This window comes from Trachurus trachurus (assembly GCF_905171665.1).
Source record: "Trachurus trachurus genome assembly, chromosome: 20".
NCBI lineage: Eukaryota > Metazoa > Chordata > Actinopteri > Carangiformes > Carangidae > Trachurus > Trachurus trachurus.
Genome location: NC_139911.1, coordinates 19,883,009 through 19,898,657, shown reverse-complemented (window position 1 = coordinate 19,898,657; position 15,649 = coordinate 19,883,009). Strand labels below are relative to the sequence as shown.

General features: G+C 38.9%; 1 protein-coding gene and 1 long non-coding RNA gene across 5 annotated transcripts in view; both read left to right on the top strand.

Annotated features, from left to right (window-relative positions):
* Positions 1–2,411, top strand: part of dnajc13 (DnaJ heat shock protein family (Hsp40) member C13) — a 32,453-nt gene extending 30,042 nt beyond the window's left edge. For all 4 annotated transcript variants that reach the window (XM_083995674.1, XM_083995673.1, XM_083995672.1 and 1 more), the window contains one exon: positions 1,293–2,411. In XM_083995674.1, coding sequence (XP_083851800.1) covers positions 1,293–1,390 — 98 coding nt within the window. In that variant the 3' untranslated portion in view covers positions 1,391–2,411. The remainder of the gene's footprint in view (positions 1–1,292) is intronic.
* Positions 2,412–3,056: 645 nt separating this feature from the next.
* On the top strand, positions 3,057–15,345 carry LOC311003342. Its single transcript, XR_014596263.1, has 3 exons — positions 3,057–3,141; positions 4,697–4,722; positions 15,270–15,345. It is a non-coding gene; the product is annotated as an uncharacterized lncRNA (long non-coding RNA).
* The last annotated feature ends 304 nt before the right edge of the window (positions 15,346–15,649 follow it).

The following is a 15,649-nucleotide window of genomic DNA, read 5'->3' as shown; positions in this document are numbered from 1 at the left end:
GAGAATGGATTTCCATTCTGCTATGGGCAAGAAAAGAGTATTGTTTTCAGTGAGAAAACAATAAAGCTGGGATGAATTAAAATGGCAGCATTATGTATCAGCAGTGGATAAAAAAAGTGTCTTATCCTGTAACAGCTCATCCACTTTACTAAAAAGTAATTTTGAAGTTATGAAATTCTCTTAGATCCCCTTTTTAAATGTGGAAGTGCATAATTTAAGGAGGACAAAATATCTGAGTGATCTAAATTGACTGTTTAACGGTGTTATTCAATGCAATGTTATTTTACAGAACGCTTATACAGATTCCCCCGACTAAGACCTCAGAATGTGGCCAACAAAGAAAAAGCATTGAATGAATACTGTCTGCATCATGTCACATTGTTCAACCTTAAACCAATACTCCCCTTTAAATATGTATGGGAGTGAGTTCAGATAGATGTAAAACAGCCCATTGGTTTACCATGTGTCATAAAATATGTTAACTTTGATTATGATGGGAACTTCTAAATGGCTGTTGATATAACTAAACTTCACCTTACCACTGAACTGATTCGTTCAGACTTGTGCTGATTTAAATCAAGATAATTATGCTGTTGTTGTTTTTACATTAGTTCTTAATATAACCAAACTCTGACCATCATCAGTGCCTCCTAACCGCTCCACACAGCCACAGTCATTCATCCCCAGAGTCTCTGTACCTACATTTTTAACACTCGTCACAAGGGGGCGCTAAAATACAACTTCAGCTTCTCTGGGTGGCGAAAAAAAAAATAGCAGCATGAGTTTTACTGAGTTTAACCATGTAAACTGTAGATTGTTGTTAGTGTGAGAAATATTGAAGATAATGTAATAAGATTGTTAATAATGATTCATTTAAAGCTATTTTATCCACTAAACAAAAAACAGGGCATCTGAGTCTCTTTATCAGTAGAAAAGTGTGTAGTGTGAAAAACAAATGTGAAACTAGAACTCTAGAAAATCGTAGGAATTGGTGGAGAAGTGAATGCTCCACTTCTGCAGATTCATTCCATACTTCTGTTATTATTATTATTATTAATGGTGCACCGTGTGGCAGCAACCTTTCCAAACTGTGTTGAACTAAAAGGAAACACTTTCACTTGACATTAAGTGGGAGCACAGCAGTCAGTGTGGTCATCATTTCCCCCTCCATACATGCAGTAGTAACATCCTCTATATTAGTAGCTACATCTTTGTAGCTCACCATCAGTGCTCCAGATGTTCACATAAGTCACATCTGCGCTCTCTCTCATCTACCTCTCTGCCAACCGTAGGTCCAGGAGTCGCAGGCTACCTTACAGCAGGAACTGGCACCACGGTGATGTCCAGCGTCCCACCCCCCGTGGACAACGACATTGGAGACCAAGGCTGACGAACACACGCGCACGCATACACACACACACAGTCACGCTCAGGCATCCAGACTCGCCCTGCGGCTCGGCGGCCGCAGCTCAGAGAGGGACTGTTGGGCTCCCCCCACACGAGGGGATGGAGAGAGAGAAAGGCGGAGGAGAGCGGGCCCGTCACCCTGACTGTCACCCTGATCTCTGCCACACCTCCTCCAGCATCATTCTCCTCTCCCCTTTACAAATGGCACTCAAGTCTTCATAAACACTTTGAAATTGTTTTAACAGATGACCACGTTTGTTTTGTTTCTGTGCTACTTCTCTTATTTCTTCCAATGACACGCAGAAGAGTTTACTTTTTGTATGAATATATTTTTTACTCTAGATTTTTTTTCATGAGAAAGACATTGGAAGACGGCTTATTATAGGTAAACTGTCTCTTCTCCATGATCTTATTCCTCTTTGTTATATCCTGATTGGCTACATTTCCCCCCAGATGCTGAGGATGGCCTCATTTATGATCCACATACACATCTGTGCAGAGGACCTCTCCCCATAAATATGTCCTTTACTGGTCTATATAATAGATTCACATGTGGAAAAGACAAAACAAACAAAACACTTCAAACGGGAAATAAGAAATGCCATTGGTCAATTCCTCCTTAAATACCACACTGGCCGCTTGTCTGTTTTGACAGGTCTAGTTCTTCTGCTTTCTAAATGCCCAAGTCTACTTTCTCTGCTCTTTCTTCATCCTGCTTCTCATTGAAGGCCGCCCCTTTCTGTCTCACTTTTTTAAGTAATTCTCCTTCTCCCCCAGAACGCAAAAAGCACTAGAATATTTATAAATGAATAATAACCACCGGAAAATGAGCTTCTGCTAAGATGTGACGAATGACGTTTACTGATTATGAATCTATGTGAAAGACTAGTGCAATTTGTGAAATGTTCAATGTAATATTACGTATATAAACTTTCTATATTGAATGTACATTAAAAAAATAAATCAGTCGCACTTGTACATAAAATTTTAAGAATAAAAGGGAACCCACAGTGTTGTTCTTTTGTATTTACATTTGTGTTGTACAAGTTACACATTTCAAATGTGTGAAAAACAAGTTAAAATGTCTTTGCCAGAGAAGAAAATGAATGTGAGCACATCATAATTATCTGCTTTGTGCCAGCCAGTTAAAAACACAATCACCTTAGCAGACCCAGAGCTGGTTGGTTCTGTGGCTTTCAGATTCCTAATACAGTACATTTTCACTTCTACTTCTAGGACAACCACATACTGTACACAGTCATGTGAAAAATTAGAACACCCAACGAAAGGTTGTGTGTGTGTGTTTTTTAAACATGTATTGACATGGACATTTCATATCAGTTTTAACAATACTGGGAGATTCAAGTAATATAGTACTGTAACTAAACAAAACTGAAGAAAATACTTTTTCAATTCAAATGAAATTCTAAAAAAAAAAAAAAAATTGGATGAGGAATAAATTAGCTTCCTCCACATTTATTCCCACTTAAAATGGCTAAAATCACACAGGTGAATACATCAGGTGTACATGATCGGATTATCTAAACATTGTTACTGTTTATCCCAACTGGTCAACTGAGACAGAACACTATGGTCAAATTGTCACGGGTTATTAGTTCTGCTTTTTACCCTGTAAAACAGAGCAAAAACAACATTCAGAGGACGATGGTGTTCAGCTCTGCTGTGAATCTGCTGATGTGGAGTTTCATGTGGACTGTGATTCCTGCTGAGGAGGTGAGTGAGGTGTTTATCACCAGTCACTGCATCACCAGGCTGCATCCACAACACCAACATGATGTAATACACATACAGTATTTATAGTAGGAACCTCCAGGAGCAACTGTGTGGTTTTTATAAAATAAACATCACAACAGGTCACAGTCTTGTTCTGAAACCATCTTTGTTTGGGATCTTTCATGTGCTCCAACACAGAAAAACTCAATTGTTACTATGTTAGAAAATGAGTAACAAGACAGGATGAGAAGATTCATTTAAATGTCTGCAGAGAAACTAACACTGTTATATAGCAGAAAATATGAGGACAAAGGCTGCTCTCTGTTAAATGAGAACTGTGTTTGTGATCAGTTGTTTTGTTGTCATACAGTAAACTACAGACTGTATCATGGTCTGTCCTTAGTCCCTGTTTTATTTTTGAAGTTGCTGTCTTGTCTTCCTGTGTTCTTCCACTCATGATTACCCAGTGTAATTAACCTGTGTTGGTTGTGTATTTAACCTGTGTGTTTTCCCACTGTCCTTCTCAGATCGTCTGCGTTGCTGCCTGTTGTCCTGCGTCTCATTCCCATGTTCCATGTCCTGTTGTCCATATCCTGTGTTCTGTCTGAGAGTTTCCTTCATGTTCCTGATTTTTGTGAGTGCTTATGTTTCTATGTTTCAATGTCTCTTGTGTTGTACTTTGTGATTTTTCTGTTGTAGCTTATTGTGCTTGTCCAGGACTTAGGCTTGTTGACCTTTTCTGTTGGTACTTTGTTCGTTTCTGTTGCGCTTTGAGGACCTTTTTGTTCACCTTTTCTTGAAAATGTTTTTTGTTACTTCTGAGTTCTGTTCTGCATTTGGGTCCACATTCCCCCCAATGACAGTATTAAGAAGAAGATGAAGACACTTTATTTAGATTTAGACTCATCCATTTCCTGCAAAAGACAATTCCATGTGCTTCACAACGGAAACACAAAAATATAACACAAATAAGCAAAGCAATAGATTGTGCGGTTATATACAAATACAAAAACAGACAGAACAGAAAACAAAACAAGCCGGTGCCTGATCTGTAAGTGTTGGTGATTGTAGGAAGTGGGACCAGACAGCAGGTGGAAGACTTGAGCTCACAAATCTAGAAATGAAGAATATGAAGAGATACGTAAATGAATCATACTACATGTTCTGTGTAGTGGAATATGCACAGCATTGTTGGCAGAGCTCAGAGAGCTTGTGCTTTTTTCTGTTGGTGGTGATGTTGAAAATAACTGTTGCAAAGTCATTGCATTTTATAGTAGAAAGTTGATCAGGGTGAGTTGAAGGTGGAGGATTAATAAGCTGATCAATAGTTAAACATTTATTTTTGAGACAAATGAACAAAATACAAATTAACCTTAAAAGTCCTCAAAACTATATTCTGAAGCAGGTTTTCATTTTCATTTTCTGCACACTGGGGCTGCACTGTTAATGATCAACAGACTGCAAACACAAACTGCATCCTGATTGGTCTTGAGTTTCCCTCCAATATCCAAATGTTATCACCATGATCCCAGTCTTTATCCTCATGTGTGTACAGGCTGCTGCTTTTGGACTAAATATCATGTAAGTTTGCTTTGTTTAATTCTTTGAGCTACCGTTGAAAGCTTTATGAAGATTGTTACTACACATCTATGGACAGTTTTGAGGTGTTACATGTTCACAGGTCTACTACAGGTTTTTGTGTGGGAGGTAACCGGAGAAAGAGCGGCCGGACCAGTGTGTAACAACTGTAACATCTGTACTTCCACACAGTAGCCTACATTTTATTATATTCTTTTGTTGTCGAAAATAGTATCCCAGAAGAACTGACAGTGACAAAATCAAACCCTACAAACTTAGACAACTGCTTAGCAGATTTATTAGAGATTGTTTTTCAGATGAGTTCATTGACTAATTGTTGCAGTCACAGAAATACAATACAATACAAATTCATTTTGTATTGAGCTGTTTGGTCTCAGTGGAGATTGGCAGCTTTGGAGGCTTCAGCTCTTAATATTTTTTTAGCCAAACTCAGAATTTTGATTTACAAACTGCAGATGTTTTACATACTGATTGTATGGAATTCTCGGTCCTGTTGTTGTTGACTCCTGCAAGAGGAGGCAAGTGAAACAGTTACAACAATAATGCTGTAACGGTGAAGTTTAATATCAGAGTCATGCATGTTCATCTCAACATGTGGTGCTAATAAAGGTTGTCACAGTCATAAAATCAGGTGGTCCAACTATAGGTTACAGGTTCTGGTCCAGTCTTGTTCATGACACTGACACAATTACCCCAGTGACAGACAGGAATTCAAATGCACCGTGCAATGAATGATTTTCTCAGCAGGAAAACCGTTGGTGGATACATGAGCCAATAACAATAAAACAGGGGTTAATGTTTGACATGATGCTGTTTGATGTCTTCACTCAGAGATGTCAGTGATGAACTTAATTAATTAATTATTAATTAATTTGAAAGTGAAAATGCACAAATACAATATTATTGTGAATGAGCTAATGCATCAACCATTATCCTCTGTATTCAGTCCATAATTAAGTAACAATTAAACCCAAAACTAGTGATATAAACATGCCAAGTGTAACAGAGGAAAATATGTACGTGAAGACATTTTGTGGATTTTTTGTGTTGGATAAAGCTGATAGTTGCACTGTGACGCTGAGTCTTTGAGCTCAGGAGGAGAAAAAGACTTGGAGTCAATATATATAGGCTAATATACTGTATATAATATGACAGATTATATGTTTTAAATACTAGACTGTTCCTGCATTTAACTTTACTTTGTAACTCTTCACCTGACATGTTACAGACTCTGAGGTGTCCTGTGTTTTCATGGAGAGCTGCATCTTACCGTGCAGCTTCCAGGGCGGCAAGGATGTGGTCGTCCACTGGATGGAGTTGACAGCTGGACACCGTCCTGTCCACTCCTACTACCACAACCAAGACCAGCTGGCGTATCAGGACCAGAGCTTCAGAGGCAGAACATCACTGTTCCAGGACCAGATCTCCAGAGGAAACGCCTCACTGCAGCTGACAGGGGTGAAGGTTCAGGACCAGAGGAGATACAAGTGCTTCACCAGCACCATCAGAGGAAACAAGGAGTCATTCATCAACCTGAAAGTGGACGGTATGAGAAGCACAACAGAAAACCAATAATTTGTGCAACTATAAAACAACTTTTCAAGTTAAGATCCTTTTTCCTTCTTCTCAGCTCCAGTGGTTAAAGTCGACCTCCAGCAGGTTGGAGACATCATCACCTGCAGCTCAGAGGGGATCTACCCTGAGCCTGAACTCACCTGGTCCACCAGTCCTCCATCCAATGTGGCCTTCAAGAACCAAACTAAAGTGCAGGAGACTGAGCAGCTGCTCTACAACATCACTGGTTCTCTGATACGTTCAGATACTGATCTGATCTACAGCTGCAACATCAGCACTCGCAGTAACTGGAGGAGAGTCACTGTGTTTACACCAGGTCAGTGACTAAGTACAGATCTTTACTCATTTCATGCATTTTTTCTTTTTCACATTTAGTAATGGAACCTGATTTTCCACAGAGATGAAAATTTGAAGTGAGATTTACTGCATTTGATTAAACTAGGACTCTGGAGTTTGAGGAAAATTTTGACGTCACTTTCAGGGAGTCCAGATTCATCAAAACAGATAACATTATTTCTTTATGTTCATGTTCTTATGTTTATGTATTGTATCATTTCAGCTTCTATCACTGTGTCCTATCATGGAGCAACAATCCCCTGCTCCACCTCCAACACCTCCATCACAGGCTTCAGTCTCACCTGGAGATTCAACCACAGTCAGATGATCATGACTCAGACCAGAGCTGACGTCCTCTACACAGTCTCAGAGGAGTGGAGGCAGCAGGTGAAGGGTGTGTCAGAGTCAGGCAGCCTCATGCTACAGGACTTATCTTCACATCATGAGGGAACATACACCTGTGAACTGAGAGATGCTGAGGAGACGCTGATAACCAACACTGTCCTCAGCATAGGTGAGGAACTGTTGGTCTTGATAATAATATGAATTAATAAAGCACTTATCTCTGATAGAAAGTAACAAATAGAATTGAAAAAAAATTATTAAACTCAGATAAAAGTATGACAAGACTTACAGGAGATCGCACATTCCACCAACCTAATTGCTCTGCAATCAACTGACAAATACTCTATGAAGATAAACTGTTATTATCTGTAATATCTGTATTTATTTTAGGGAATTCAACCAGTGTTGGAGTCGTTATAGGTTTGGTAGTTGCAGCTATTTGTCCTGTAGCAGCAGTTGTCCTGGTACTGGCATGTCTTTCTAAAAAGAAAAAAAGGTAAATTGCTGTTCTGTTCATGTTTCTTTTTTTTTTAACTCATTTGTGTTAGTTGTTACATATTTGATTATTTCTTTGTTTGTGTCTTGTTTGTTGTCTGTTTCAGTTCAACAAATAGTGTCTCAAGCAATGATGAAAGTCAGAGGTGAGGAAATCTTCACTACAGTAAATGCACGATAAACAAGAAACACTTGTTTTTAATAAGGATTAAATGTTAAAAGACATAGCATAATTATCACTGCATTTTCATTACACTGACAAAGGATAAATAAGGAACTGTTCATCTTACTATTATACTGATGTTGAATGTTTTTTGTTGTAGTTGTTTGCAGTGAAGTGGAACTGGACTGTATGAGGCAATGTACAGTAAGTAATGTCTCCTCACTGTGGTGAAATATAATCTGTCCCCTCTGTATGGAGAAAATAACAGACCTGCTCACACTGCACTGTGCTTAACTGTGGACATGGAAACACTTGTGAATCTCTGACAGAAACAAGCTCAAGAAGAACAAACCTCTACAATGGAGACTGAAACATTAATGTGATGTTGAACAAACACAAACTTTACCCCCTACTGTCTCAGGAAACAATGGTCTTTAATGCATAATAACATCTCATCTCATTTGGTTTGCAGCTGAGCTAAAAACTTAACTTACACTACATTTTTTCTAACTTGTGGAAATGAGACTGGTTTTGTTCCTTTTTCTGTTTAGCACTATTTCATGCTGCATGGTTTTTGTCCAACCAATTTATCAGGATAAAGGGAAGTCCTGGTGAAATAGCATTAACTGTTGTTATCTGTAATTTCTGTGTGACCTGTAACAGTCCAGGGGTGTCAACATGTTAAACTTGATCTCAAATGAATAATTATGTTAAAGCAGATATCAGTGGAATGTTTTTGTTAATATAAGTCCTAAATAGTCCTATTTTCCGTCAGCAATCACTTACATGAAGTATTTCAGCCTAAACACGAGTCTCTCCGTCACTCTGCTCTGCTGTAACCCGAGGAGAAAATTTTCCTTGTGGGATACTTAGTGTTATCCAATGAGGAGAGAGAACGGCATGAAGGGCTGTGTGTGCAGCCAAGGGATGCGCGTGAATGTGGTGACGTAGCACGAGGACCAATTGATGCCTGACAAGGGCGGGGGCTGCTAACTCATGGTGCGTTCAAAGAAACTCGTACTTTGTGTTTTTCCTTCCTGTGAAGTCATACCAGTTCGATCTGGTACGAGTTCACGGGTCGGATGTTACGAGTGGCCGTTATAGGGAACTTTCACAGACAACAGGATGGTAAAAACACGAGCTACGGGTTACCTGGAACGCTACCAAGTCGTAGTTGTGACTTGAAGCTGTAACTTACGGTTTCAAAAGCCTGCCTTGAACGCAGCATTAGCCGAAACGGCCGTGAAGCTGATATCTGCTTTAAATGAAAACTGTCTGTGTCTGTGATATAGCCTATGTTTTTTTTATATGTTGGAATCATGTATGATTTATTTTTTCAATACATATGAATTGAAAATGTATATAAGTTCAGTGTGTGTATACACACACACACACACACACACACACACACACACACACATCTCTCTCTCTCTCTCTCTCTCTCTCTCTCTCTCTCTCTCTCTATATATATATATATATATATATATATATATATATATATTATAAGAAATAGTGGAGTCAAAAGCACATTATGTGTCTTTGAAGAGTATAGTGAATGTTGCCTCTTATAAGATTATAATATAAGCCTTATATTCCTTTTCACACAACCCACCTTCTGGAATACCCCACAGATCCCACCTCTAGCCAAATAGCTCAATGAGTTAAGAGATGGTTCAGTATCAGAAGTTGTGAGCTCAAGCCTAAGGTAATCTAAAAAAAAATGGATGTTGCAATTCCGATGTTCTGGTTGTCTTCCTTTTTTGTCTCTTGCTGCTCAGAATTGCCTAAATTTGTATAAAATTGCCCAACGCCAACCAGCTTCAATTTGTGTTATATTTTTTATTTGCTATTGGCTTTGCTTATTTGTTACATCTTTGTATTTTCGTTGTGAAGCACAGTGAGTTGCATTTGGCAGGAAATGTGCTATATAAATAAAGTGTCTTCTTCTTCTTCTTTTACCAGTGTCTTTGTTGTCCATGACAGGGTGACAAAACAGCAAACAAGCAGCTTCCTCATTTTCACTCCTGGAGGTTCTCTCTATTAACATACTGTATCATGGTGGTAGAGGATGTAAAATTATTTAGAAAGAACAGAGTCTCAACAAGTGCTGTTTCCTGGGTCAAGTACAGTGTGCAGCAGGCATCTTGTATCAGGGTCTTAACAGGTACTTGCAGCTGAGCAAATCTGGTATGAGACTGGACACGTGCGCAAAGTCTGGTGATTTTGGTGAAGAAGAAGAAGAAGAAGAAGAAGAAGATCTCCCAGTAATTAAGAATCCACAAGAGCTAAATGAATTGTAGCACGTTCTATGTAGTGGAATATGTAGAGCATCATTAGCAGAGCTCAGGGAGCTTGTGTTTTTTCTGATGATGGTGATGTTGTTGACAAAAAAATGTTGCATTCCATTGCATCTTGTAGCAGAAAGTTGAACAGGGTGAGTTGAAGACGGAGGATTAATCAGCTGAACAACAGTTAAACATTTATTTTGAGACAAATGAACAAAATACAGTAAATTGGACTTGCTTAAAAGTCCATAGCACATTTCTGTCACTCCAATCACAATATTTACATCAACATGTTTAGGGAATGTCATTTTTCCCTGTTGGAAGCTACTCGCTGCAATCTCAGAGAAATGTAATGTGAATTCAATGAAGTCCTTGTTCTAAATAAGCAAATTTCCATATACTTATATAATTTATATCATAGAACTGTGGGAAACTGATTTACATGAATCTACAGTATATGTATTGCACAGTAGCCTATTTATATAGGATTTCATACCTGCACCTTGAGGCTCAGGCTGAAAACCAGTGTGAATGATCAACAGAGTCATGTGACAGAAAACTGCATCCTGATTGGTCTTGCTCTTTCCCACCAATACCCAAATGTTATCAACATGATCCCAGTCTTCTTTATGCTCATGCGTGTACAGAGTACTGCTGCTTATTGGACTATTGTGACATGTAAGTTTGTTTTGTTTGATACTTTGAGCTGACACTCTACTTTTAAAAGCTTTATGGTGATGGTTACTACACATCTATGGACAGTTTAAGGTGTTACATGTTCATAGGTTTACTGCAGGTATTTGTGTGGATGGTAACCGGAGAAAGACCGGGGGTTTAAAAGGACCATAGTAGTATAGCCTAGTGCCTAACACTGCTACGGCTGTGCTTCCAAAAGAGTTATAGATTAATAGAGTATATTATGGTTAACATTTTCTTCCTTTGTCAGAACAAGTATACTGTTTGTATGCTGACCTTTTTTGTCAAATATTTCAGCTGTGTTCCCTAACACCTCAATGGACAGTGGTGCAGTTCAGAAGACTAACAAGATGACCAGGATCAGCTGGGTCCTTTATTCACTCTCTATGGTGTTGTTGTTGACTCCTGCAAGAGGAGGCAAGTGAAGCGTTTATAACAATAATGCAATAACAGTTTGATGTCAGAGTCAGACCACATGTTCAGTTCAGTACATTGATAATAAAGATTCACACAGTCATAAAATCAGGATTTTCTACAGACAGTCCAGCTATACGTATGTTACAGGTTCTGGTCCAGTCTTGTTCACGTCACTCATTCCAGTGGCAGACAGAAATTTAAATCCACAGTTCAATGACTCATATTCTCATTCAGCAGCAAAAATGTTGGCTGAGACATGAGCCAATAACAATAAAACAAGGATTAATGTTTGACAGGAGTTTGATATAGGCTAATCACACAGACTTTATATGTAACTTAGCAGTAGGCAGATTGCTCTGTTTGGGACTTGATTGAAGAAAATATCTTGAAAGAGTGAAAAAGCACAAGTACAACAGGATTGTAAATGAACCAATGCTTCAACCACCAACCTCTGTATTCAGTCCAGAATAAAGTCATGATTGTATATTGTAATATAACTCAAAACTAATGATATAAACATGCTAATGTAACAAAAGAAGAAAACATATGAACAAATCTATTTTGTGGATTGATAGTGTTGGATAAAGCTGATGGTTGCACTGTGATGCTGAGTCTCTGAGCACAGGAGGAGAAAAAGACTTGGAGCCTTTTTGACTCATGACAGATTATATGATTTAAAGACTCATCTGTTTTTGCATTAAACATTAACATGTAACTTTTTACTTTTTTGTGTTGGATAAAGCTGATAGTTGCACTGTGACGCTGAGGCTTTGAGCTCAGGAGGAGAAAAAGACTTGGAGTCAAATATATGACAGACAGGGGTGGAAAGAGTACCAAAAAAATCTACTCAAGTAAAAGTACAGTTACCTTGATGAAATTTTACTCAAGTAAAAGTAAAAGTACTGGTGTAAAAATCTACTCAAGTAAAAGTAAAAAGTAGTTCATTTAAAATTTACTCAGAGTACAAGTTACTTAGTTACTTTTTTTTTTTTGTGGGGGGGGTGGGGGGGGGGGGGGGCTATAATGGCCAGAGATTGGCCTAACATTCTCCGTGCATGCCTCTGTGTTCCAAATTTGTCCCTTCTCCATGGATACACTGGTCTCCATCATCTTTTAGCTCCTGTGGCACCAACTTGATTCTGACCTTCTGACACTGCAGTTGTCCAGAGCCAATCAGATGGACAGTTACAGTTACTGGCACTAAGGTTGTCACGATCATGATCATGATACTAACATTTTCAACTCAATATCGATATTAAGGAAAATATTCGATACTCAATACCATTTTCAATACGGATAAAAAAAGAAAAGAAAAATCTCTCTCTCCCTCTTTCACTCACACACACCTGTTTTTTTTACTGTCTTTCCTGTCTGCTCTCAAGGAGGAGGAGGGGGGGGGGGGGGGGGGGGGGGGGTTACTGTAGGTTCTCTCTCTCTTGCCTCTTTACTGTAACTGCTCTGAAGCAGTGGGCTGCTTGTCTGTTCCTTTGAGCATGGCCATGGATCTGACTGGGCTCCTACATTTAACTCAACGGACCGCCGGTCCGGCCTTCAGCCCCGGTGTGTCTGGCACGGTCACCATAAACGTAGCCGAATAGATGGACATGCCTGATAACGTTGACACCACTCTGCTTCAGTCAAATGAAGGACTCTGTTAAATCAAAACCATCTGTCTGTGATATATGTATAAGTTGGTGATGTTTTGTTGTTGTTTGTTTGTTTTTTGTATGTTTGAATAATGTATGATTCATTTTTACAGTGAGAAAGAGAGAGATTTACATAGAATTAAAAATGAAAGGAAATGTATTATTTATTATAATAATAAAACATATACTCATACAATACTCAAGTCAAAGTTCTTTGTTACTGTCCACTCCGTGATTGAGGACATGAAGCCCACTTGTGTGTGGTGATGGTGCTGTGTGCCTGGTGAGCTCTGATTTTTCTGGGGATTATGACTCCTGACCAGGCAGGTGAATGATGTGTTCACTGCCAGTCGTTTATATTACAGCTGTGCAAGCACTTACAGAGTCTTCAGTAGTGTCCTGATGGTTAAAACAAACCAGTTGCACGTGTACATTAAATTTTAAGAATAAACCAAATTAAAATGTTTTTATCAGAGAAGAAAATAAGCAAGTAAGTAAGTAAGTCCATTTTTCTTTGGGGTACTCTAAACTGAACCATGTGAGATGGTATTTGCTTCACTACTCTAGGCCTTCCTGTCCCACTCTGCTCTTGACCACTAAAATATAGCCTAATGAAATATTAAATTGAAAAGAATAATACAAAAAGTAAATTACATTCTAATAACATCAACACATGTATTTACACCCAAGAGAGTTACTTAATGAAGTATTTTCAACAGTAATATTAATTGTTTTTTAACCTAAGGCTTTCCTAGAATAGGGACTTGAGGGGTATTCCAGAGGAATTCTGCATTTCTGGCTGACCGTCAGCCATATAGTCTACAATGGCTTTTCACAAGGTGTCATTGTATACGATGATGCAGAGAGTTCACTCTAGTGGCTGATGTGCTATGCCTTCAAAACCCTTGCACATTGAAGAAAATGGCATTTGAACACCTGTCAACTTGATCATTATGCATGAAAGGGTTAAATCTGGTCCTGATTTATAACCCCGCCTCCCTCCGAGTATACTTTCACTTTTGTGGACAGCACATGATATGCTGGTGATGCGCGATTCTTTCTTTGACTGAGTTAGGTGAGTGGAGGTTGTGTACTGGACTGCCTTGTGTATTAGGTTAATCATTTGTATGGTGTAGCCTCCATCCACGTAGGCCTTTGCATGAGAGGCAGATTTGCAGCTGTTAACTTTTTTTTAGCCAACGAATCTGGAAACAACAGAGCACATGTTTTGTTTTGTTTTTTAAAGTTTATTTATTTTTTTTTTTTTTGGCTTTTTATGACTTTATTGGTAGGACAGTTGAGAGAGACAGGAAACGGGGATACAGAGAGAGGGGGAATGACATGCAGGAAAGTGCTGCCCGACGCGGGACTCGAACAGGGGTCGCCTGCACCGAGGACCGCAGCCTCCACGTGGCGCGCCTGCTTCTCGCCTGCCACTCGACGACCCGACAGAGCACATGTTTATGAAATGTGAGACTGTCCATATTTTTTTCATATTTTGTGGAATTCTCTCCACGACTTAATATCGTCCAGTTCCAGAAATACTTCTGGTCTTTTCAAAATATTCAAGTAGGAGTAATCCTCAAAGATAAAATAACTGAGTTTTTCTCATTACACAAGTGTCAGTATTTCCACATGGCTTGCTATGAAGAATGATCTCTGTTACAAAAATGTCTAAAAATAATCCCATCCAAGTAAACACGCATTTATGTGCCAGACTGTAGGTCTAGGGCACTTGACATCTTTTTATTTATTTTTTGACATAGCCTAAACATAATCTTATATTTTAACGTAATTCACACCTCCTTTGATATTTGAAACTGACCAATTATTGCAGTAGTGTAGCTATATCACATCAAAAACAAACATAACTATAACAGAGACCTATTCTAAAATAGATAATAAAACAAATACAAGTAAAATCATATTAGTAAATCCATACAAAATAACAAGGAGTTTAGGATAGGTTCATGTTGTCTGTACTTAGGCTACCTGCAGTCAATGTGAGCATGATTCTGTTTGTATGGCTGCATTAAAAACCTGTTTTCATGGATGTTATTGCAGTTTCACAGTTGAGACATGGTAGGCTAAAAGGTCAAAGACAACTGCAGCTGTCCGGTCTGTGAGTCTTTTCTGGGCATATAGTAGCCTACTTGATTGTTAAGCACGAGGCCAGCTAAAATGCTGACAGATGATTTACAATCATGATATTTTACTCCGTGCATTTGACTTCTTGTGTGGCGCAATCTCCACGTGGTTTGATTCGCCACGACTCCACGATCCGGCAAAAATAGACCTGTTGCGACCGCCAGAAATGAAATGCTGTTATTGACTTGAATGGAAGGGAATTGCTGCGGCGTGCGCAACGGATTCGGAACGGAGCGGAGACGGGTCATGGAAATTGGGGGGACAACTAATGATCATAACTAGAGATTGTTTTACAAACAATAGAAGCAGCTTTGGAAGCCTCAGTTCTGAATCTTTTCAGCAAAACTCCAAATTTTGATTTACAAACTGCAGATTTTTTACATACTGTAAAGCGCCTGATTTTTTGTGTCTTCCATAAAGCAGGTTCCCTAACTCGTCCTTGGACAGTGATGCAGTTCAGAGGACAAACAGGAGATGCCCAGGGTCAGCTGGGTCCTTTGTTTGCTCAAAATCTCCATCCTGATGTTGTTGACTGCTGCAGGAGGAGGCAAGTGAAGCGTTTATAACAATAATATTGTAACAGTGAAGGTTAATATCTGATCACATGTTCAGTTCAACATTATACACATTGATAATAAAAAGTCTCACAGTGATAATCAGGATTTTGTACAGATGGTCCAACAATATGTTACAGGTTCTAGTTCAGTCTTGTTCATGTCTCTCACTCCAGTAGCAGGCAATAATGCAATAACAGTTAAGTCTAATATCAGGGTCAGACCACATGTTCAATTCAACACTATACA